The 21443-nt window shown below is 55.2% G+C and overlaps 1 protein-coding gene across 5 annotated transcripts; it reads right to left on the bottom strand.

The window, feature by feature from the left end:
• Window positions 1–575: 575 nt before the first annotated feature.
• On the bottom strand, window positions 576–21373 carry UFD1 (ubiquitin recognition factor in ER associated degradation 1). 5 transcript variants are annotated; one of them, XM_031948981.1, is made up of 13 exons: window positions 20781–20876; window positions 16897–17029; window positions 16491–16523; window positions 12308–12429; window positions 10644–10774; window positions 9352–9424; window positions 6936–7004; window positions 5843–5908; window positions 5598–5645; window positions 4104–4192; window positions 3496–3577; window positions 1341–1398; window positions 606–693 (listed from the first exon to the last, which is right to left on the bottom strand). In XM_031948981.1, exons 1-12 carry the CDS (start codon window positions 20781–20783, stop codon window positions 1387–1389), a joined length of 861 nt encoding a protein of 286 aa, XP_031804841.1. In that variant the 5' UTR covers window positions 20784–20876; the 3' UTR covers window positions 606–693; window positions 1341–1386. The 5 variants fall into 5 exon arrangements, with proteins under 5 accessions (XP_031804840.1, XP_031804842.1, XP_031804839.1 ...); XM_031948980.1 differs by lacking the exons at window positions 1341–1398; window positions 20781–20876 and adding an exon at window positions 21305–21373 and having other exon boundaries at window positions 576–693; XM_031948982.1 differs by lacking the exons at window positions 1341–1398; window positions 20781–20876 and adding an exon at window positions 21175–21262 and having other exon boundaries at window positions 576–693; window positions 16923–17029.
• Window positions 21374–21443: the final 70 nt, after the last annotated feature.

Raw genomic sequence — 21443 nt, forward strand, 5'->3', positions numbered from 1 at the left:
GGCTTTGCAAGCACGGAGGCAGGTGCTACAGAACATGTTTATTAAGGGGGCACGACGAGTGCCACTGTCAGTCTCAACAATTATGGGTTTGCCAATTATTAGCTGCTTTCTGTGGGATTTGTGGCTTGGACGTGTCAACAGAAAACGCCACGAGCAAAGCCTTTAACTTGAGTGTGTCTCTAAGGGTGACCACTGTGGGCAACGGCATGGAGTCAATCACATGACATTTTTAGGAGGAAATAAAGAACCAATAAAGAGAGGATACCTGGATCCTCCAGGTGTGGACCATGCTGTCCTTTCTGACAAGTGAGTCAAAGAGAAAGGACCCATGGCCCAGAACGACCAATGGAGAGCCTCCAGCCGTTTGCCTGTGGCCTTGGTGCTGTGGAGACAGTCCAGTCCGTCCTGTGGTCTTTTCCCAAATCAAGCACACGGCCACCAAGTCCTGAAGTTTCCCGGGCCAGGCAGAGGAGGGATTTCTTACGAAACGCTAAATGAAATGAAGGGCAGATCATGAAGTATCCTCTGCTGATCATCTTCTGTCCCTGACAAATCCATTAACTAAAGCCAAGAGGTTGCAATAGATTATTTTATTTTCTAATTAGCCAGGGCCCAAATTCAAGGTTTTCTTCCTTTTTTGCGTAAAGACTGTCCTTCTCCTGAAAAGGCAATGAATCGGCCTCCAGCTTCATCCTAAATGGGAAGAGAAAAGTTCGATGCTGGAGTTAATCTCCAGCTTCCTCCAACATCCCGAGGGGGTCCCTCCTCATCTAGCTCACCCCAAGCTCCAGGGGACCCCCCTACCCAAGGCCAGCTGCTGCTGGCCCTCTGGATCAGCCGGGGGTGAGGTACCCCTTGAAGCTGACCCAGAGAGCCCAGCCTGGGAGGGGTGAGGGGGAACTGCGGGCACAAACTGGCAGAGAAGCTCAACTGTGTCCCTAGCTTTGTTTCCACAGGGTTGTACATTCGGTGGGTGCTGATCTAGGGGAAGGGGACACAGATAGTAAAAAGTGTCACAGACCCAGCCCTCGAGCAGTTTAGAATCTACAGAAATCGTACACAGACACACATAATACAAGGTGTGTGGGGAAGGTAAAGGAGAGAGCTGAAGCATTCTGGGAGAACGTGAGAGCCGACACTCTGGGGGATCAGGGAAGACTTTGTGGACCTGGCAGCTGAGGGGGCTTGAAGGAAGAGAAAGCTCAGGAGAGCGGGGGCTAAGCAGGGCCTGCAGCCCGGGCCAGGTGGGAGCTGGGAGGTGGCCTTCTGGGGGAAAGCCTGCGCTCTGACTGGAACGAGGGGGAGGGGCGGGGGAGGGCCTTAACACCAAGGCGAGCAACCTGCAGCACATTCCTCCTGAAATCATTCGATCCAGAAGAGTGTCTGCTACTGCAGATCCTGAGGGAGATGACAAGAAAGGGGCCGTCACCCCAGACCACCACCGCCTGTGTACAACCACGGGATGCCTCCAGAATGAGGAGGCCATGGGTGAGGCCCGGCAGCCTCTGCTCTGAGCACTCCCACGGCCTCTGACCCAGGGCTACCGTTCAGGCAGATGGGAGCCAGAGCGCGGCGGGGAGACTGTCTACACGTCGGCTCTGACAAAGGCCTTCGTGCTTATCTTGTGGACAAGGAGAGACACGGGCTGGTGACCGATCACGGGGACTCGGACCGATCAATGGCCGAACCGAGGAAGGACGGCTCGGGGAGGCCTTGCCCTTGGAGGGGCTCCCGGCCGGCTCCTTTCTCAACACCGTGGATCAGAGGCACGGGGGCACCTTTATCATCCAGGCAGGCGATCCCCAGCCAAGTCAGACACCGGAATCAGACCCGGAATCCGGAGCTGAATCCAGAGGGAATTCCCTCTGGGGGAATTCAATTTAATACTAAGTTAATTATTAATAAAATTAATTAAATTTAAAAGGGCTGAATGGAAAGCCTGACCTGGGTTCAGAACATCCCCTTCACAAGCACAGGGGGAGGAGGAGGGACTCTGCTTGGAAAAGACCCAGAAGTTACATGGACACACAAAAGCAATCTGGGCCTGCATCACAGGAGGAGGAAGCGGCTATGCTGTATTGACCCACACAGACTACACGTGGAGCATTTAGTTATGGCCGCCATGTTTAAAAAACACGTATTTCTGCTCAATGAATGAAAATCTATTTTCTCTCTTTCCCATCTCCCCTCGAAGTCAGAAGGCCCACGTCCAGCCCCCCTCCCCTTGCACATCTGTCTTAGAAATGACGGCTAAGTTTTGGAGCAGCCGAGGAGGTGGGCAAGGCAGTGGGAGGCCCTGGCGGGCCATCTCAGAATACGAGCGGAGCGGGTGGGGGAGGTCTTGGACGAGCACGAAGCAGCTGCTTTCACAGCACCAGAGGGAAGAGAGGGGACGGAGAGGTGGTGATGGAGGCACACCAAAGTCCGGGGTCACAACCTTCCTCCATTTACTGCTTGCCCCCAGGTGGGAATGGGCTATGCTCGAACCCTGGATTTCCCTTCACTAGGGAGCTTCCAATAAAGTCTGGGGGGTTCACTTGTCATTAAGGAAGTCCTGTTCAGGCACCAGCCATAGCAGACTCTTGGGATTCTGGGCCCCACGGCCCTCCAGGCAGCAGAGGAGGAAGGAGTCTGACACTTGACCCACAAAACTTGTTCCTAAATTTAAGGCGATGTCAACTCTCTGGCAGCCTGGGTCAGAGCGGGGCAGGCCGGCTGACTGTCCGTAAAGGGAAAGCCCGGAACCCTGAGGGAGCCCGCTGTCATGGGCTGTCATAGCCCATGGAGGGCTAGATGGAACTTTCCCAAATGAAAGCTCTTAAGTTGAGAAGGACAATGCACTCCAAGGACGGGGCGGGGATGCTCACGTCCCAGAAATCCAGACGGGCAGCGGACATTTGTCTCAGCCAGACTACCCCCAACCCCAACAAATGCAATGCTCTGGCCCTCAGATACCCCGCCTGCTTTTAGAAATACTGCAGGACCCAGCTTTAAAAGGGATTATTCATTCTGATCACTTCCTCCATGAGGGACTCTTGTGGCCACAGTGGCATTGAACCCCTCCTCCCCCCTCCCCAGGGGTCAGGCTGCTTCTGGCACCCACAAGCAAGTTTCCTGCCAGGGAACACTTCCTAGCTAACGGAAAGGTCTGGATCGTCCTGGTCTAGGCTGATCTATGGACTTGGGCCCTTCTTTGTTTACAAGCGCAGCAGGGCTGGGCTGCACGCCGCGGGTGCTGCTGGGGGTGAGGTGGCCAAGCCTCCGGGTGCAGCCTGACCTGGTGTTCCCTCGCCCCGAGGTGAGGGCGCCCAGCGATGGCAAGGGGCACCGGGCAGAGGCTCACTAAGGAGAGGTGCTGGGCCCTGCGGGGCCACAAAGCAGCCATCTACAGTGTGGGAAGGCCTCAGTCTGGCTTTTTCCTCTCTCCTGGCCCTGGCTCGGACAACCGAGCAAACCCCGTAGCACTAAAAACCCGAGAGAAGCCCGAGAACTCACCTCTTCCACTTTTTTGACCATTGGACGTGAATTTCGAATGAAAGTGATCTTACCAAGTTTAAAGTCATAATTAGGAATTCCTCTGAAGAAAGAAGAAGGAGGCAGCATTAGTGGAAGAAAAACAACCCAACCATCCTCCCTGGGGGCCAAGAGAGAGCGGTCCCTCCCCCACAGGCAAGGCCCCCCTCCCCCACCATCGGCTGGCTGGCAGAGGGCCAAGGCCCCTGTTCTGTGGTATGAGAAGCGGCTTCCCTGGCCCCAGAGCACACTGGGTAGGAATCCCATGCCAGTGTGGGCGGTGGGCTCATCGGATACTCTCTACTGGAAAATACTGTGGGAAGTCGGAGTCGGGGGCGTCTGGCTTCAGATCCCGGTTCTGATGCCTCCTGGCTGTGTTGTTTTGGCTTAGTCACCTCACTTCATTTTACAACAGGGAGGACAGTCCCTAGTCTCCCCTCCCGAGGCTGCTCTCCTAGGCCCTGGGCTGGGCCGCAGTCCGGAGGCCAGTCCAGCTGCCGACCAGACCCAAGGCCCAGGGAAGGAGAGGGGGGCTTCCATGTAGGGCGGGGGTGGGGGCCAATGCTCAGGGGCTGCAGGCACACACTCACCTTTTAATGTCTCCAGGCTTAATTGGGGAAGGGCTAGGTTCGATGCCTTTTTTCTTCCCGTCTAATCTGTTCCCAGAACCGGAGAAGGCCTAGGAAAGCAAAGGGCAGTGAGATGCCCATCAGCACGTGCTGCCCGAGCGGCCACCTAGGGCTGGCCCCAGGCAAACACTTGCAGGCAGAAGGGGGAGGAGGGCAGGCCTTCTAGGCCTGGGAGGCGGGAGCGGGAGGCACAGTCCGGAGGCCCGTGTGGCCAGTCCAGGGGAGGCCAAAGGGAGCCGCCCGGGCTGGAATGGTCGCCTGGAGCCGGGCGGGGGAGCTTTAAACGCCAGGCATTTGTACCTGGTCCCAGAGGGGAAGGGGAGCACGCACAAATGCACCAGCTGAGGGAAGGGCCTGGTTGCAGGAGGGGATGGAGCCCTAGGCTGGTCACCAGGTGCTGGCGCTCAGGAAGGTGAGTCTCAGGCCAGCTCTGGGCTCTGAGGGTTTCATGCAAATGCCCAGATGAAGCTGCATCTGAAGTACATGAGGGAGCGCCGTGGCCTGAGCTCAGAGCTCAAATCGGGCTTCTGACCCTGGAGGTCACTTGCACTCACCCAGCCTTAGTTTGCTCATCTAGGAAGTGGGCACAGAAGGAGCACCGACCTCTCAGTTCCCAACAAACCAGAAAGCACCCTTTATATGCTAACAAGCCACAACACGTAACAAAATCACTGCAGGTCTTTTTTCTTTAGTCACGTCCTACTCTCTCTGACCCCATTTGGGGTTTTCTTGGCAGAGATCCTGGAGGGGTTTGTCATTTCCTTCAACAGCCCATTTCACAGAAGAGGAAACTGAGGCTAGGAAGAGGCTGAGATTGTGCTGTGGCGCCCCTTAGCAGCTCCAAGGGTAACCACAAACTTCCTGAACTCACGGGCAGTGGCAGAGCGGTCACTATGGGCCTGGCCGTGATTGTGAGGTCCCAGGTGGCCCTCTCTCCATGAGCCCCGCCCCCACCCAGAGGCCAAAGGCCCCGGACATTGGAGGAGGGTGCAGGAGGGCTGGGAGCACATCCCTGCCCTGGTGCAGGCCCTTCCTGCCGGGGCTGCCCTTGTACTTCCCAGCCTATGAGCCGGCCTGAGGCTTCTGAGACCCAGAGCAACCTCTGGCTGCCTCCCGGTCTTGGCTTCCACTAAAGCCCCTCTGCACATGCGGCTCGCTGGCCACATCTCTCCCCTCCGGGCCTGGCCAACTGACCCAGGCTCCCCCTGCCACGAAGGAGCTGGGGTTTTCCTCCCCCAAGTTCCCAGTCCCCTGCTGCACAAATGGCTTCACTTCTCGTGCCTCTGAGGAGCTAAAGACGGGCCGGGACGGAATCCCCAGCTCTAGGGGACCTAGGGGGCCTGGAGGGACTCATGAGGAGCTCTTTGGGGCAGGTCCAGACGTGTCCCAAGAGCGGACTTGCTCGGGGACCCCAGCGGTGTACCCCTTTAAAGACCAGAAGGACGGGGGACTTACCCGGAATCCGAGCTCTCCCACGTAGCCGCTGTGGTCGGCTTCCACGTCCTGGGAGACAAAGAAAAGCCAAAACAACTCACTCTCCCACCGCTGCAGCAGAGCACCCCCGCCCCGAGGCCCTCCCTTGGAGACCATCACAAGGTCCGGGGACTTAGGGAGAGTCCCCAGCAGCGAGCAGACAGCGGGTCGGTCGCCCCCCACCCAAGAGCAGCCTTGCCAGGAGGTGCGGCCCACCCCCCACTCACCGCCGTTTCCTCGTGCTGAGTCTGTCGCTCCGGCTCCTTGTAGCCCAGGGGGGCGTCAAAGTCCACCTGGAGGTCCAAAGAGAGACACCCTGAGGGGCAGGTCCGAGTCCCCCAGCCAGCTCTTCTTCAGATGGGTCGTCCCGACAGCACCAGCACCGGGCACTGGTTTTTAGTGACGGGAAGAGCATTCAGGGCCAAGCCCGGGGCAGACAGGTGGAAGGCAGAGGGTGTGACCTCTCTGCTCATCTCTGCTGATTGGATTCCCACCTGGTTTTGCAGCTGCTGCCACCTGCGCCATCAAGAATCCCTGGCCACCCACCCTTCCCTCTTTATACCCAGTGCCCTCGGCCTCCAATCCAATGCTCGACAGGAGCCGACAGAGGGAGGCAGAGCCAAGGGCCAGGGAGTGCCCAGGCCTTCGGACCAACGTGCCCCCTGGGAGGGGGACCCATGGCTGTGGTACTGCCTGGGAGGAAGGGGTGCGTGCAGGCTGAGCCCTTGCTAAGATCCGGCTGATCTCCTCTCATTAAGCGTATCTAGAAAGTCATTCCTTTCTCCACAGGCCAGAGTGAGGCTACTCAGGGTCATCCGGGACCCCAGAGTAGAGTGTTTCTCTGGGAACCTTGCCCAGAGCCAGAACTGAACTTGAGTGACAAAAGACAAGCTCAACCCATTGGGCCGAGTGAGACCATCAGTCGAAGACCCGAGGTTCTGAGAGCCTTCCCTCCTGCGGGCCGACTGCTGCAAGACCATTTGGCAAGAGGCGGGCCCCCGCCCCAAACATCCCATCTGGTGGGGCCGGAGACATTCCCTTACTCCAGGAGCCACCACCAAAGGGCACCTGGGAGAAGGCATTTTGACCCAAGCCTTTGCACATCATAGGACGTATACAACAAGAGACGCGCTGGTCTAGGATGCAGGGTCACACTGGGTGGCTTCTAAGGACAAGGGAGCCAGTACCAAAGACAAGGCCTAGAAACAGCTCGTTGCCCACTCCCCCACCCCCACCCCCCGCCATAGCTCCTGACACAAATTTCCATCTCTTCTCCCCAAAAAGCCCTCCTGTAGCTCTTCTCTGGGACCCGGCACTTACATTCATGTCACATTCTATGATAGACACGGCTTTATCCGGCTTTGTCTCCATCACTCGAAGCTCATAGATCTGCGTGAGAGCAAAAATGTCATTGGGAGGGCAGTCAGAAAGCCACAGGGAGGCCCTACAATGAGAGCTGGCAAGGGACCCTTTAGTAAATTGAGGCCTGTAGGGCACGTCACACAAGAAATGTTTCTGGTGCTGGAACTGGAGCCCCATCCTCGAGCTCCAGATCCTGCACATGGTAAAAACTGGTATTAATCTCCCATTTTTTCCATATCCTCTCCAACACCTGTCATTTCCTCTTCTATCATTCTGGCCAATCTGAGAGGTGTGAGATGATACCTCAAAACTGTTTAGTTTGTGTTTCTTTAATCACAAATGATTTAGAGCTTTTTTTCATAGGACCAATTATAACTTAGATTTCTTCACTGAAAAATTTCCGTTCATATCCTTTGCCCATTTATCAATCAGAGAAGGATTTCAATTCATAAAAATTGTGCAAAATTCTTTATATATCTGAGATATGAGACCAAGAAAGCATGTATAAACCCCCCTCCCCAACTTTCTGTTTTCCCTCTAATCTTGTCTACATTGATTTTCCTTGTAGAAAACATTTTGAAGTCACTGAAATCAAAATTATCCATTTTACATCCCACAATGTTCTTTCTCTTGTTCCTCTCTATATCCCATGCTCTTCTAATTTGCTTACAAGTAAATCAGATCCCTTCCTAACTAGATCAGGGATCCATTTTGATCTCATCTTGGTAAATTGTGATGACCGCGTAAGCTCCCTGGATACCTTAGAATCAGCTGGAGTCAGGATAAGCAAAAGTCCTCAGTCTTTAGAAATAGGATTGGATTGGATGGATGCAGAATCTCTGCGACCTTCCTTCTTCCTCATCTACCGCCAAAGTGACCCTGGCTAGTCTTACTCTACCCCCAGTCCCTCCTACAATTCTCTGTATACACCAATTATCGAGCCAGCACAGGACAGTGGGAAGGGCCATTTTCCAAGCATATGCTTATTGTCCAATTGGTAATTAGCCTTAAGTGCTCAGATGACTGACCTCAGTGCATCAACTCAAGAGTTTCAGCTCTCTACAGTAAATAGTATAAAATACTGATCTATATCTTAATTCTGCCAGAATTTTTTTTTCCTATAATGAATTCTTCTCCCACAATCCTTAAATCTTTACACTTGTTCAACACAAAGTTATTATAATCATTTACTACTATACACTGTTATTTCTATTCTTTTACTGCTCGGGCTTTCTATTTCTTAAGCCAGCACCAAAGTTTTGATAATTACTGTGTTATAATACAGCTTGAGATCTATTACTATTAAGCCTCTTTCCTCTACATTTTCCTCCCCATTAATTCCTCTGGTATTCTTGATCTTTTATTCTTTCAAATGAATTCAAGACTTTTTTTTTTGGTTGACGTATTTGGGGTTAAGTGACTTGCCCAAGGTCACACAGCTAGGAAGGGTTAATGTCTGAGACCAGATTTGAACTCGGGCCTCCTGATTTTAGGGCTGGTGCTCTATCCCCTGCGCCACCTAGCTGCTCCACTTTCAAGTATTTTTAAGAGCAACGAGTGTTGTATTTGTCAAAAGTTTTTCTGCCTCTATTTTATTAAAAAAAAAATGTAAGTAACTACATTTCAATAAACTTAGTGTCCTTTGTAATCTGATGTATTTTGTGTATGTGAAAACTTGATCCTGAGAAGGGCTCCATAATCCCAAACTGCTCAAGGGGTCCCGGACACCAGAAGGCTCCCAAACTAGACTTAACATTCTCTTCTTACTGAGGAAGAAACCGTACCAGTTTCACGGTCACAGAGCCAGCAAAGACACGATGGAACCCTGGTTCTGACCCCTGCTCTAGCTACACAAGCCAACGCGGAGTTCAACCTCCCAATCGGAGAGAACATCTTGGATTTTTGTTGTGTAGTCATTGAATGGTGTGGTCGTAGTCTTCAAATGGGAAGGGAAAAAACATTTATTAAGCACTCACTAACTCTTTGATCCTCACAACCACCTTGGGAGGTAGGTGCCATTACCAGCCTCATTTTACAGTTGGGGAAACTGAGGCAGAGGTGAAATGATCATGGTCACATAGCTACTAAGCATGTGAGGTCATATGGCCCAGGTCTTCCTGACTCCAGGTCTATCCATAGTGCCTCCAAATGGTACAATAACTGCATTTAAAAACTCTTTAGGAAGACTAGAGTAGCAGGTAGGGTAGCAGGTCATAGTGCTGGAAGCCCAGCCCAGAGATGAGTGCAGGGGCTGCCCATCCCGTGGTCGGGTGAGTGACACTGAGCTGGAAGCCGGCAGCAGATGGCGCCCCAATGTCAGAACTGCGCCTGGCAGAGCCGCCCCGCCCTGGGCCCGGGTGCCCCTGAGACTCACCTTTTCGTTGTAGTTGATCGCAATCACATCGCCAGTAGTCAGACAGGCAAAGTTTCTCAAAGCATTTTCCAATCTGTAGACAAAGTGTCAAGGAGCAGAGACGACTGAAAGGACTGGAAGTCCCGGGGCCGCATTTCTCGTCGGGCCCACCGAGCCTCTCCTACGAGTCGAGGGCCGACAATGACTGGACTTGGGGACCGCAGGAGAACCAGCCCCGCCTTTTCTGACCTTCCCACCCTGGGCATAAAGCAGTAAATTCAAAATGAGTTACTCAGCAAATCGAAATGTAAGCAGAAGGTCATTAAATAAACTCGAGGCCTTGTCCTGAGGGAGGAGGGGCCAGAGGCCCAGACAGTGTGCTGTGCTCCCAGGACAGAGTGGGAAGATGGGGAGGAGAGCAGCCCTGAAGGCAGGTATGGGTAGTGGGTGAGAAGAAGTGCTGAGCAAGAGAGAGGGCACAGCGGACTGGGCATGCTCCAGTCTGGCTGAAGGGGAATGATGGGAGAGGAGTCACTAAAGCTGCCATTGAGTTACAGACCCTTCACGGCCCCATGAAGCCTTTGGTCCTCAAATGTCAATGAACCTGGGGCCAGTTTTTCCTGACATTTGACTCTGTTCAATACAGGCCCTGGGGGCACAGCTCCCCCAGCTGCTGGCTGACCTCCCCCTTCTGATCATCACCCCTCTCGCACACTGCAGACCCCCTGGCCAGCATCAGAGGCGGATTTCAGCGTCACGTGATACTGGGGGTTCATGGTGCTGCAGACACTTGCGTGGGCCCTGATACTTGGGGCCTTTTAGGACTCTCTGAGGCACCGAGGATGGCCTGGGCCTAGAGCTGCAGGTCTAGAGTCAGCAGCTTGTCCCTGTGAGGACAGGGGGAGTTCTCATCCTCTCTGGCCCACCAGGCCCGACTCCGAGGCTCTGTGCACGAGGAGCAAGTGTGTAAGAAAAGTTTCCTGGCTGAAGCCACACGTCTTCCCCAGCTCACTCCGGCCATGGAGCGGCACCTACAATGGCTCAAGGAAGGAGGAAGGCGCGTGACGGCCCTGGCCGAGGCTCAGTGTCCTCATGGGCCTGGGGTAACATGTCAATGCTCTCCCTGCACAGCTGGCTTGGCTACGCTCGGGAGGACTGTAGCCAGTGACCGGCCCTTCCCGCTGAGGGTCGTCCCTTTTATTCTGGTATAAGGGAAGGAAGCTGCTGGGGAAACAAGGGCTATAAAAGGAGTAACAGAAACAGACAGATGCGCAACCTGCGGAGCCCCCACCCACCAGGCCCCCAAAGGATACACGGCCTTCGGGTTGGTGATATCCAGGAAATCTGGACTCTGAGGCTGGAATTTGGAGTAAGTTGCCACCTGCAGGTTGACGCTCTCCACTTGTACCAGGCCTCCCTCCTCCAGAAGCAGATTCTGCATCATCTACCAAAGGAATCACAAGCAGGAATGGCCCCTGGGCCCCCGGAGCTGCCGCTACACCGAGACCCTCCCTCTGCACCCCACCCACATTTCCAGGGTTCTTCCAGCTGAGAGGCCTCGATCTTAAAAATCGCCACAGCCTGGGGAAAAGTCCTGCCTCTGCCTTTGCCAGCTGCATGACCCTGGGCAAGGCATGTCCCTCTGAGCTTCCAAGGTGCAGAGAAGGCACCGACCCTCACTGAGGGAGGCTGCGACCCCACTGACATCTCCAGGTTAGTCTCCGGCCCGACACCCTTGAAGGCAACAGAGCATCCTGGAGCCAAAAGACTGGGTCTGGGTCTAAGCCAAGCTCCGCTCCATGCTCCCCAAGCCAAGCCACTGAGCCACTTCCTCATCTGCAGAGAGAGGGCTGCACAAAGGCCCGGGGAGCCCAAACCTCCCTTTGCTCTCATGCTTAGGGTTTTAGGGCTGACACAATACCCATTTTACAGAGGAGAAAACTGACACTTCCTTTGTGAGGTTAAAGTCACCCCTTGGATGATGAAAAAGGCTCTGCATCTCCAGAGAAAAACTGAAAGAATCTGAGCCATAGATGCAGACAGTTTACTTAATTATGGTTTTCCGGCCTGCGTTTGCTTTTGCATCATGGCTAAAATGGAGACATTTTGCCTAATCACACATTTAAGAGTGAGGAGGGGAAGAGGGGAGTGAATCTGGAACTCAAAAATTTAAAAAAAAAGTCATAAATATGTTTGTTTACATGGAATTGAGGAAAAAATAAACTAAAAAAGAAATGTAAATGTGGAGCTGAGCCCCCTCAGGGCCCCAAGTCTGGCGCCCACTCTGAGGCCCTGGAAGGGCTGGGATGTGCAGCACTGGCAGAAGCTGGGATTAGCAAGATCACGGTGGGGGGGAGGGAGTGTTTGTTTCCCCATAGGCCTGGCCAGAACCCTGGGGCTCCCCTTGGCACAGACATCTACTGTGTGGCTGAGAGGCCCCTGATCTCGTCCCCCTTGACCAGGCCGCCTGTGCCCATGACAGCAAGGGGAGGCTGTGGCTCCGGGCCCTGAAGCCGAGCTCAGCAGGGGAGGGGCGCTATCTAGGCTGAGCTGGGGGTTGAGGGCCTGGCATGGAGCCATTGTATTTGTGCCCCCCGAGGCCAACCACAGCCTCTGGGCTGCAATCAGAGACATGCTGTCGTGTCCATGGAGCCCGCCCTCATCTCTCCCTTCCTCAGACCTACTGCTTCCAGCTCCCCCCCAAGTGGAGCCCTCCCCAACAGGTCCAGGACCCAAAATGCTGCAAGGGGTGGGAAGCGTTTGTGACCAGAGACCACCCACCAGAGGCCACGAGGCATTTCAGATCGGGGCCGAGGCCTGCATAAAGGAGGCAGATAAAAGGAGTCTGCAGCACTGCACCCAGAGAGTCTGAGAAGCTGAGCACTGTGGGAGGCTGGCTCAGGGGCAGCAGCCCCCTGGTTTATTGGGGGCTTCTTTTCAGTTTTCAACAGAAAGAATGCTCGGGGGAGTCACTCACCCAGTGGGGAAGATAACAAATGCCCTCGTCTGCCACAAACTCCAACACGCCACAGTGAGTCATCCTGTCTGAGTTCTTATTGGTCAGTTTGAACAACATGGGATAGGTGATATTAAGTCGACCTAGGAGAAAAGAAGATGGCGTAAGATACAGACCCTGGGGGCACCAGAGGTCCCCAGGAAACGTTCTCAGTCACTCCCTTCACCCCACACTGCTCGTTTTCCTATACAGGAGGCAGAAGAGAGAACAACAGGCCATTTCCGAGCCCCACTCTCCATCCCTGCCTCCCACCCCCAGGGCCAACGCCCAGCTGGGCTCGTTCTGATCGTTCTGGAGCTCTGGGCACCCTCACAAGAGTGGTTCCTGCTGGGGCCAAGGAGCCTCGGGCCGGGCCGCCTCTTCCCCAACTACCACCTGGTACCACTTCTGCTTCCCAGAGCAATCTGGGCCATGGGCTTGGGGAGGTAGGGGCGGGCGGAAGATGGTAAAGGAACAAGTCACCAGATCAAGGGTCAGAGGGCCTGGGTTCAAATCTGACTTCTACTCACTACTGTCAGGCAAGACATTCCCATCTCAGGGCCTTGGTTTCCCCATCTCTCACTGTGGGCTTCTGATCTCTAAGGCTGCTCTAGCCCAAAGGGGTCGGGCTACCAGGAGGCTCCCTCCCCAGCTGACCCCCAGCGACACTGAGGCAAGGACCACCCACTCTCCCAGAGTCGGTGCAGACCCTGGGCCCGACACCACCTCCTGACATCCGGGTTGTGTGCTGGAGAGGCCCACTACCATTTTGGACCCCCAAGGTAATACCTCCCTGGGCCTGCTTCCTCATTCGTAGAACGTACATGATCAGACAGGCACCAGACTGCTCTGGGGGGCCGGAACGCCCCACCTGGGCCAATGCTTTGGGGGCTCTCGGGGTGGAGCTGGGGCTGAGGAACAGGCCGATGAAGCCAGAGAAACTCCCAGGGGAGGCCAGGAATGAGGCTGTGTTTGTTATTTGAGGCCTGACCTACTTAGGTGTGGAGAGGCCTGTCAGTGGAGGGTCCCCTTGGAGGATTTCTCAGCCACAGCAATTCTCTCTTCTCTCAGACTATCAATTCTGAGAGCCTGAGAAAAGCCCCATTCCTCCAAGTGCAGCCAGTTCCTGCTTCGAGGGTGACCATGGACAAAGACAAGAGGGAGCTCCCGACTCTCTGGCCTCCTTATTCACAGCCCTGCCAATCTTATTTTCCTTACCAGCCCCCTCATGGCCCTCACTATTCTGGAACCAGAAGCCCCTGACCAAATCAGCACCTGGCTGCTCCTGGGCTGATCCCGGACATCGATCTGCTCTCCTGGGGCGCCACCCCCAGCCCACCAAGCACGCCCTTCTCCTGGCCCCCCAGTCCTTCAGACACTGATGGTGCTGCGGGCAGGGCCGTATATACTTTTGTGTTTGTATTCCCAGGGTCTGGCAGAGCTTAACTGCTAGCTCCCTCACTCATTCATCAGGTTCATTTAGTAATTTCAGTCTGGACAGAGTCCATCGGGGACGTCCCTGGTCCACCAAGGACAGCACATGCCCGGATGACTTCTACAGCTTCTCCCATTTATACCCAATCTTGCAACCAGTTTCTTTTGCAATTACACATGTACCTCCCAAAATGGAGTTGCATAGCCACCAATACAGAGGATTTCCTGGTCCCTCTAAGTGTTACAAAGCCCTGGGTGAGGGAGAAGACAGAGCTCGGGCCAACACCAAGGTGGCAAGCCCTCTCCTGCTCTGCTTCAGCCGGTCCCCCACCCTGACACAAGGGGGTTTCCCTTCCCCCAGTCAGCTCCACACTCTGAACCCCTTTGTCCCATGAATCTCTTCCTTCTCTAAACTTCTACAGCACCGAGTGTGGGTGCCACACTTCGCCCACTATTCTATTTCGGGTTTTCACTACAAGGCTGAGCTCCAGGAATGGCTTGAGACCCCATCCTTCCCTGGGGCCCTGAGATAGGAAAGGACAAGTTCAAAGGGCCGAGATCCTGCCACAGCGTCATGGGCAGAGAGAAGAGGGCACTCACAAAAGACTCCAGAGGAGGCTGAAATTTTACCAGGCCCTGAGCCTGCCCGAATCCTGCCTTCTGCTCCGGGAAGCACTCTTCCAGGCTAAATCTCAGCTTCTCAGCTAAAAAGCTGCACCCACCCCAAGCCTCTGACCCAGGCCTTGTGCAGAACCCTGATGCCAACCAAGCTGGCTTTCTGGTGGATCTTACTTGGATCCCAAATCATGGACCAAAGACTTGCAAGCTAGAAAGGCTCTTAGTCCCGTGACCCTATTTTAGAGACAGCGAAGGCCCAGAGAAGGTCTTGACCATGGCAGAGGGCTCTGCACACAAACGCTCTGCATATGCTATAGATCCCATCGCAGCCCCTGTGGGTGAGGCAAGACAGGGAGATCACGGGCATTCTTCAGTCACACAGATTGGAGCTGGCTCCGGGCACAAAGGACCTTCCCAAATCTCAGGAGGCAGCAGTGATTCTTCGGGACACAGGCTCTGGCACTCCTGGGCTATAATGCCCCTTTGGAAACTTCTGCACCTTAGACTCATTAGCCCATGAGAATAGAACGCCCCACGTCCAGCACAAGGCTGGCACGAGCAGTGATGGATAATGTGCACTGGAAGGCATCCTGGAGATGCCAGTTACTGTCATCATGGGCACTGCTGCCCATTTTCCTTTGCCTTCCTTACGCTCAGCCACTGTACCAAAACAGCATCTTTCAGGCATTTAGTACCCTCAGCCCCCTGCCCACCAGGGCAGCTGCCCATGGTAGAGAAGACCCAGTTGCTTACACATGGCCTCGCTGTGCAGAGGATGCCCCTGGAGAAAATGCTCTGCATCCACATGGCGGTGGGAAGAAGACCTTAGCCTGACTTCTAGCACTGCCCCGAGTGACCTTGGGAAAGGCTCTTCTTTCCTTTGAAGCTGAATTTCCTTTAGGAACTAGAAGGCTCTTCTACCCTTGTCCTTGTTTCCAAGAGACCCAAAGGCTAAACTCCCCAGACATTCAGGCTGCTCCAGGAAACCCATACAGGTGCAGGAAAGACAACTTCCCTCCGGGATCCTGGCTCCAGAAGCCTTCTGCCAGCTCCAGGTTCTAAGGTCTTTCGGGGCACTGGCAGCTGGGCCATGAGGGGTTATTTTTAGCAGCTTTGGATCTCCCACTAGCAGGAACATTCATGCGGGGCCCACTTATTTATAACTGCCTGGGGCAGAGTGGCTCAGTGGAAAGAGTGTGAGCTGAAGTGTGAAATGACTATTTTTCTCTCTTGTATTTAATCACTTTTGTTGAATGAGAACTTATGTTTCCCCCCTTTTTACTTCCTCATCCAGAAACCAAGCAGTATAGGAAATCTTAAAAGTTTTACCCAGGCCAGGACCTACTCAGATAAAAGGAACCCCAGGTTTGAGCCAATGGGTGGATTGCTGCTCTTTGTGTTTGCACAGCCAGGAGAAAGGCTGATCTTTTCTTTCGAAACAGGCGATGGCCAAACTGATGTCTCTTTGACCAAGATCTGGATGACACAGGTCATGTATCCCAAGCCCCTCATTTTAATATAGCTCACCTTCCACTGTGTTATCCAATCAGAGTTGACTGTTACCCTCGGGACCACCTATTCTTTGAAGGCTACATGAACTGTGAACCCACCACGATTATCTTTGGTCCAACAGAGACAGCCATGTGACCAGGCTTTCATTAATACTGTGCTGGCCTTATTAATAAGATGATTACATTACCCAGAAACTAAATATCTTGGAAATTTTGAATCACCACATCATCTAAAGTCCCCTGTAACATGTGATTACTCACGTCACACCATCTCCCCAGGCCTCAGTTTTGCTGAAGATAGAATGGGCTTTATTTCCATTCTACCACCCTAAAGCTGCTGGTAAGAGCTTAAGCACCCTATAGAAAATAAAGCTACTGGGATGCTCAGAATCACAGTTTCAAGGTCAGAAGGGCCAGGGAAGTAATCACTGAGCTGCTCATTTTACATGTGAGGAACCAGACTGGGGGAAGGAAATGACACGGATCAGAGCTCGAATGTGGAGTCAATGCCCTGATCCCACCCAGGTCTTCCAACGCATGGACCCACTCCAGGGCGGGCAACGATTCTTACTAAACAAACAGATAATTAAGAAAATACTTACTAAGTTGATCCAGGGCCGAGGGTGGCATAATTACTGCAGAGAGAACAGGATAAAGATTTTTTTAAAAGGACAACATAAAAAAAAAAGGAAGATTCTATTTGTTACACTAAACTTTATTTTAAAAACAATTTCCGATGGCAGACAGAATTTCCGTCTCCAGGATTTTTAGCGTACATGGTTTACTCTGGGGAGGTGCTTAGTCTATTGGTCAAAATGTGAAGTCCAAGTCTGTGGTCTGGTCAGAAATTTATGACCGCGTTGTTCATAAACTGAGGCAACAGACGTTTTTCTTTGTAACTCGTGGTGCAGGTACCCAGGTGTACAACAGGTACTTTTTGGAGGTTACTACAATTATTAATTTACGGGTCAGAAAAGGTTATTAGTCAAAATAAAAACAAGCACATACTCTTCCCTCCTTTCTCCACATCTGACCTGTCATTAGGTCCTGCAAGCATGGACACAGAGAAACACCGGTACTGGGTGGAGAAGCGGTTCTGGAACACGCGGGGAATAGGATGATCAAACATATTGAAAGAGAACTGGAGGAAAAAAAAAGAGACACAGGCACATAAGCTCAGCACAAACTTCGAATCAACATTCTACTCAATCGGCGGCGGTTGGATTCACAACAGTAGCTGAAAAATCAGAACAACTGTGAGAACTGTATTAACTTGATTGCTCAGAGTTAAATGTATTTTCTGGGTGACTCCAGAACCCCATCTTGCTGAGAGGCTCAGCCCCCCCTAGAGAAGCCAGGCCATGGCAGGGCTTGGGCCTGCATGGCCTCTATAGCCCGGAAGGCGGGGGTGGGAGATGGTGCATCTGGGATGAGAATTCCCCCATGGTTTGCTTTTGGGGGCATTCCTAGCAACCTGTACCAACCAAGTCAAGTGCAGAAGGCCTTGGGGAAGGGAGAGACATGGAGTGAATATTATCTCCAAGCTAAGCCTTTGCTACTTTCTAACTCAGAGCATGTAAAACCTCCAAGAGCCTCAAGGTTCCCCCTCCCCTCAACACTGCAAGGAAAATAAGGGCACGCCTGGTCTCTGCCCTCCCAGAGGCAGCGTGGTACCCAGGGAGATCACTGTGCCCGTGGGAAGTGCTTAAGGACAAGCTGCCATCATCTGTGAGGGGGCATGGACAGCTCTCGAGGCAACCTGGAGCTGACCTCCACGGCTTCAAGTGACCACCCAGAGGGAGATGAAGCAAGGCCGGACTATGTCAGACCTACTGGATACGGCCCGGCTTTATAAAGCCCAGTGGGCAAACAACCTCCACACGGCTACCCAAGCACTCGGTCTCTGGAGACCCCCATCCGTGCCCTCTCTCTACCCCACTGAACCCCTCTGACTGTCAACCCACCCTTTGCCCTGATTTCCTCCTTGTGGCAACTGGTACTCATTGTATTTAGCCCATTTCTAGGCACACAGTGAGAGCCCATTAAATGGCTACTGATTGGATTAGGATGCAAAGGATTGCCCAAAGGAAAAACAGGAGGGCAGAAAGAGGGGGGCTACTTTTCTGTGGGGCAGATGCTGTAAAACTAGCTAGTCGCCATACTGGATCACAGAAACCCAGAAGGGAAGCAGAGGTTCTTGGGACCAGGGCATTTCGCCTGGGGTCTGTGGGCAGATTGGGGGAGGGGATGTCTGCGAGTTCTGATGGGGAAAAACCCTGCAGTTTTTCCTGCCCTCTAGCTCCAACCCAGAGGCCCGGGGTCCTGTCCGAGGTCACCACACTCGTGAGCAGCCCGCTGACCCTCTGCCTCTTCTCCTCGGGCTCCATTAGCAGAAATGCCCATTTCCGTGCCCTCCACCAGAACAGCAGACTCGTTCTAAATAATTAAGCAGCTCAGCCCCACCCTCCCCAGCTGACCTTTTCCTAGGGAGGCTCATGACCAAAAAACATTCCTCATGGTGTGCTATATAAGAAGTCTGGGAGACAGCTTCGTTTCGGGTTAATTAACTACGCTGGTATATAATTAACGAGAGGGGTCAGTGTCATTCTGAATGCCAGGGACCCGTCGTGGAGCCACTGAAGGCTTCGGAGTCCTCAGAACAGGGGGTGTCCCAGGGGGTGGCAGTCACGGATGGGTTAACAAGGAATGAGAGAGAAGGAACTTATCACGAGGGGTTGGGGGCCTCGGACCAATTCCTTTACTTCCATATCACCCCCTGCACCCATATCAGCCCTGCGCAATCTAGGTCAGGGATTCCCCCACAGGTTATTTTACACTCATTTCTCTCAGTGAATGCCACGCACTATGTCGAGGGCAGCATTTTCCCTGGGTCTCTCCTGGGACATCACAGCTGGAAGGCTTACAAAGAGCTTTCCTCACAAGCGCCCGAGGGGCTGCGTCTAAGACCATCCGATCCTACAGATGAGGCTGGATGACTTGGGAAAGCCACAAAGGGAGGCCTGAAAGCTGATGGCCCCGGGGCTGACCTAGTGCTGCCCAGGACAAACTCTCTCCCCATCATTCATCACCAGAAAAGCCCCAGGAGTCTGGGAGGGGTTGGCCGGGCAGGGGAGAGCGAGCTGCGCGGGGCCCAGAAAGAGGTCCAAGGCCTCGGATCCAGGCCCCGTCAGCGACCGGAGGCCAAGGTGCTGACTGGTCTCGGGCCAGGCAGCAGGACCCGGGGCCCTCGGGTCAGAGCTGGGGCCGTCACCATTCTCAGGCTGGCCAGTCTCCAGGCCAGGCCAGTTCCATCTTCTGAACTTCTGGGTGTTCTCCCTGTGCGGCCCCCTGTGTGTGCGAGTTTCCAGGGTCTCTCCAGGACCCGGCCCCTTGGTCACCTCCCAGCATTCCTGGCTTCCCCGTGATCCCACATCTCCCCAGAGCGCGCCCACCTCCGTGGGCACTTCAGGCTCCATCTTTTCTATGCCTGGAGCCCCTTCTGGCCCAGTGTTCGCTCCCAACCCAACCAGGGCAGCTCGGTGGCTCCGGCACCAGGCCTGAGCCAGGACACTGCCAGCTGGGTCCCTGGGCAAGCCAGTCCCTTGTGCCTCAGTTTCCTCATCTGAGAAGGAAAGGCAACCCCCCGTTCCTGCCAAGGAAACCCACAAACAGGGTCACAAGGAGTCGGGCACCCCTGAAACACCCGAACAACCCAAGCCAATGGTCGCCTCTTCAAAGAGGCAGGAAAAGGACCTTCTCCCCTCCCCCGGGTGTTAAACACCGTCCCCTGGCACAACAGCCCCGACCCAGCGGGGTCCCCACCCAAACAGGGCCCCCCCAGTCCCCAAGGGCCCCAGCACCCAGCAGGTCGGAGAAGGACGCTCCTCCCGGGCAGAAACCCGGGGCCACAGGGAGGAGCACAGAGCTCGGCGCCCGCACCACACTCCTCCTCCCGGAGGGGCCGGGGGCTGCCAGAGGGCGCAGGGCCGGGCAGCACGGGTCGCCTGTCTCTGCCCCCGGGAGGCCCCAGGTCTGGAGGTGCGCCGCGCTGGGGAGGGCGAGTCGGTCCTCCCCAAGGGCAGCAGAGTGCTCCCCTGAGCCCCCCCTCCCCCCCCGACAACCGGGACCCAGGGCAGCCCTGTGGGACCTCACCCCACCCCGGGCCAGACCAAAGGGGCCCCAGGCGGACCACCCGTGGCTCGGGCAGGCCGGGTGGGGGCCCTGGCCCCTTCCCCTTCCTGCGGGGCACGGGGCGCGGGCCGCGAGTCCCACAACCACCCGGGGGGCGGGGCCCCGAGGAACAGACACCAGGAGGGAGAGCATCGTTGGAGGGCCGGGCCCGCGGTGACCAGGTGTCCCCGGCGTTCCGGGTCCCCCATTTCACAGAGGAGCAAACTGAGGCGGGGGGGGGGGGGTGGAGAGGGGCCTTGTCCAGGGTTCAGACCCCGGGGCCGGGCCGCCCCCCCCTGGGGCCCCGCCCACCGCGGAGCTCACAACAGGGGCACTGAGGCGGGGGTGGGGGGGGGGTGGAGAGGGGCCTTGTCCAGGGTTCGGACCCCGGGGCCGGGTTGCCCGGCCTCGGGGGCCCGCCCACCTGGAGCTCAACAGGGGCACTGGGGGGGGGGGGGGGGGGGGGGAAGGGGCCGCCAGGGTTCGGACCCCGGGGCCGGGCCCCCCCCCCCGCGCCTCGGAGGGCCCCGCCCACCCGCGGAGCTCACAGACAGGGGCACTGAGGCGGGCGCGGCGGCGTCCTCGGTGGGAGGGCCGGGGCGGCCTCCCGGGAGCCCGCCCAAGGCCGCGGCCCCGGCTCCCCGGAGCGGCGGCCCCCGCCCTCGGCCGCCCGGTGCTCCGTGGTCGGGCCCCGGGAGCGGGGGCAGTGGCGGGGCGCTTACCATGGCGGGAGACGGTCCCGGGAGCTTGCGGTTCCTGAAGAGAAAACTACAGCCCAACTAGCTCGTCTGCGAGCCAGCCAGCGACCAGCCGGAAGAGCCTCGGGCCGAGTCGCGCCTGCGCAGAGCTCGCCGGAAGGCGGTCATCTGGGCGCCGGGAGGGGAGGGGAAGGAGGAGTCCGAGAATGAGGGGGAAAGACCCAGCGAGGAGTATCCCCATCCCCTCTGGCTAATTGACGGACGATGGTTCCTTCATCGGGCATCCAGTAACGACAGAAATTTTGCTTAGAGCCAAGATTTGGATTTTAATTAAGCCTCGTTTCCCCCTACAAAAAGTGCTATGGTACTTCCCATTCTCCCACTGAAGACTACACTACCCAGAAGGCTAAGCACCTACTTCTTCTCAACTGTGAACTCAAGCGGAAGTGAAGGGGGCCAGGACTTGCGAAAACATCACAGAGGTGACAGAACAGAAGAAGTCGGAGAAAGTTTTGACGACACGATGGCAGCGGCTTATTGATTTTTACCGAATAGGGCGTTGTTCCAAGTGTGGTTTCTTCTGCGGCAGCGCGCTGAGGAAGAGAAATCAGATTGTTTGCCCGGAACAAAGATGGCGTCTAGACTTCCGGCATGACGGTGAACTTCCGGCATGACAATCCACACAGC

This window comes from Sarcophilus harrisii, chromosome 1 (assembly GCF_902635505.1).
Source record: "Sarcophilus harrisii chromosome 1, mSarHar1.11, whole genome shotgun sequence".
Lineage (NCBI taxonomy): Eukaryota > Metazoa > Chordata > Mammalia > Dasyuromorphia > Dasyuridae > Sarcophilus > Sarcophilus harrisii.

What these genes read in the sequence shown, in the direction of transcription:
- UFD1 (XM_031948978.1), bottom strand. An exon ending in TCATAGAATGTGACATGAAT is followed by an intron (nt 5,909 to 6,935) that starts GTAAGTGCCGGG and finishes TTGGACCTCCAG; the next exon opens with GTGGACTTTGACGCCCCCCT. An exon ending in TGGTCAAAAAAGTGGAAGAG is followed by an intron (nt 694 to 3,495) that starts GTGAGTTCTCGG and finishes CTTCCCATTTAG; the next exon opens with GATGAAGCTGGAGGCCGATT.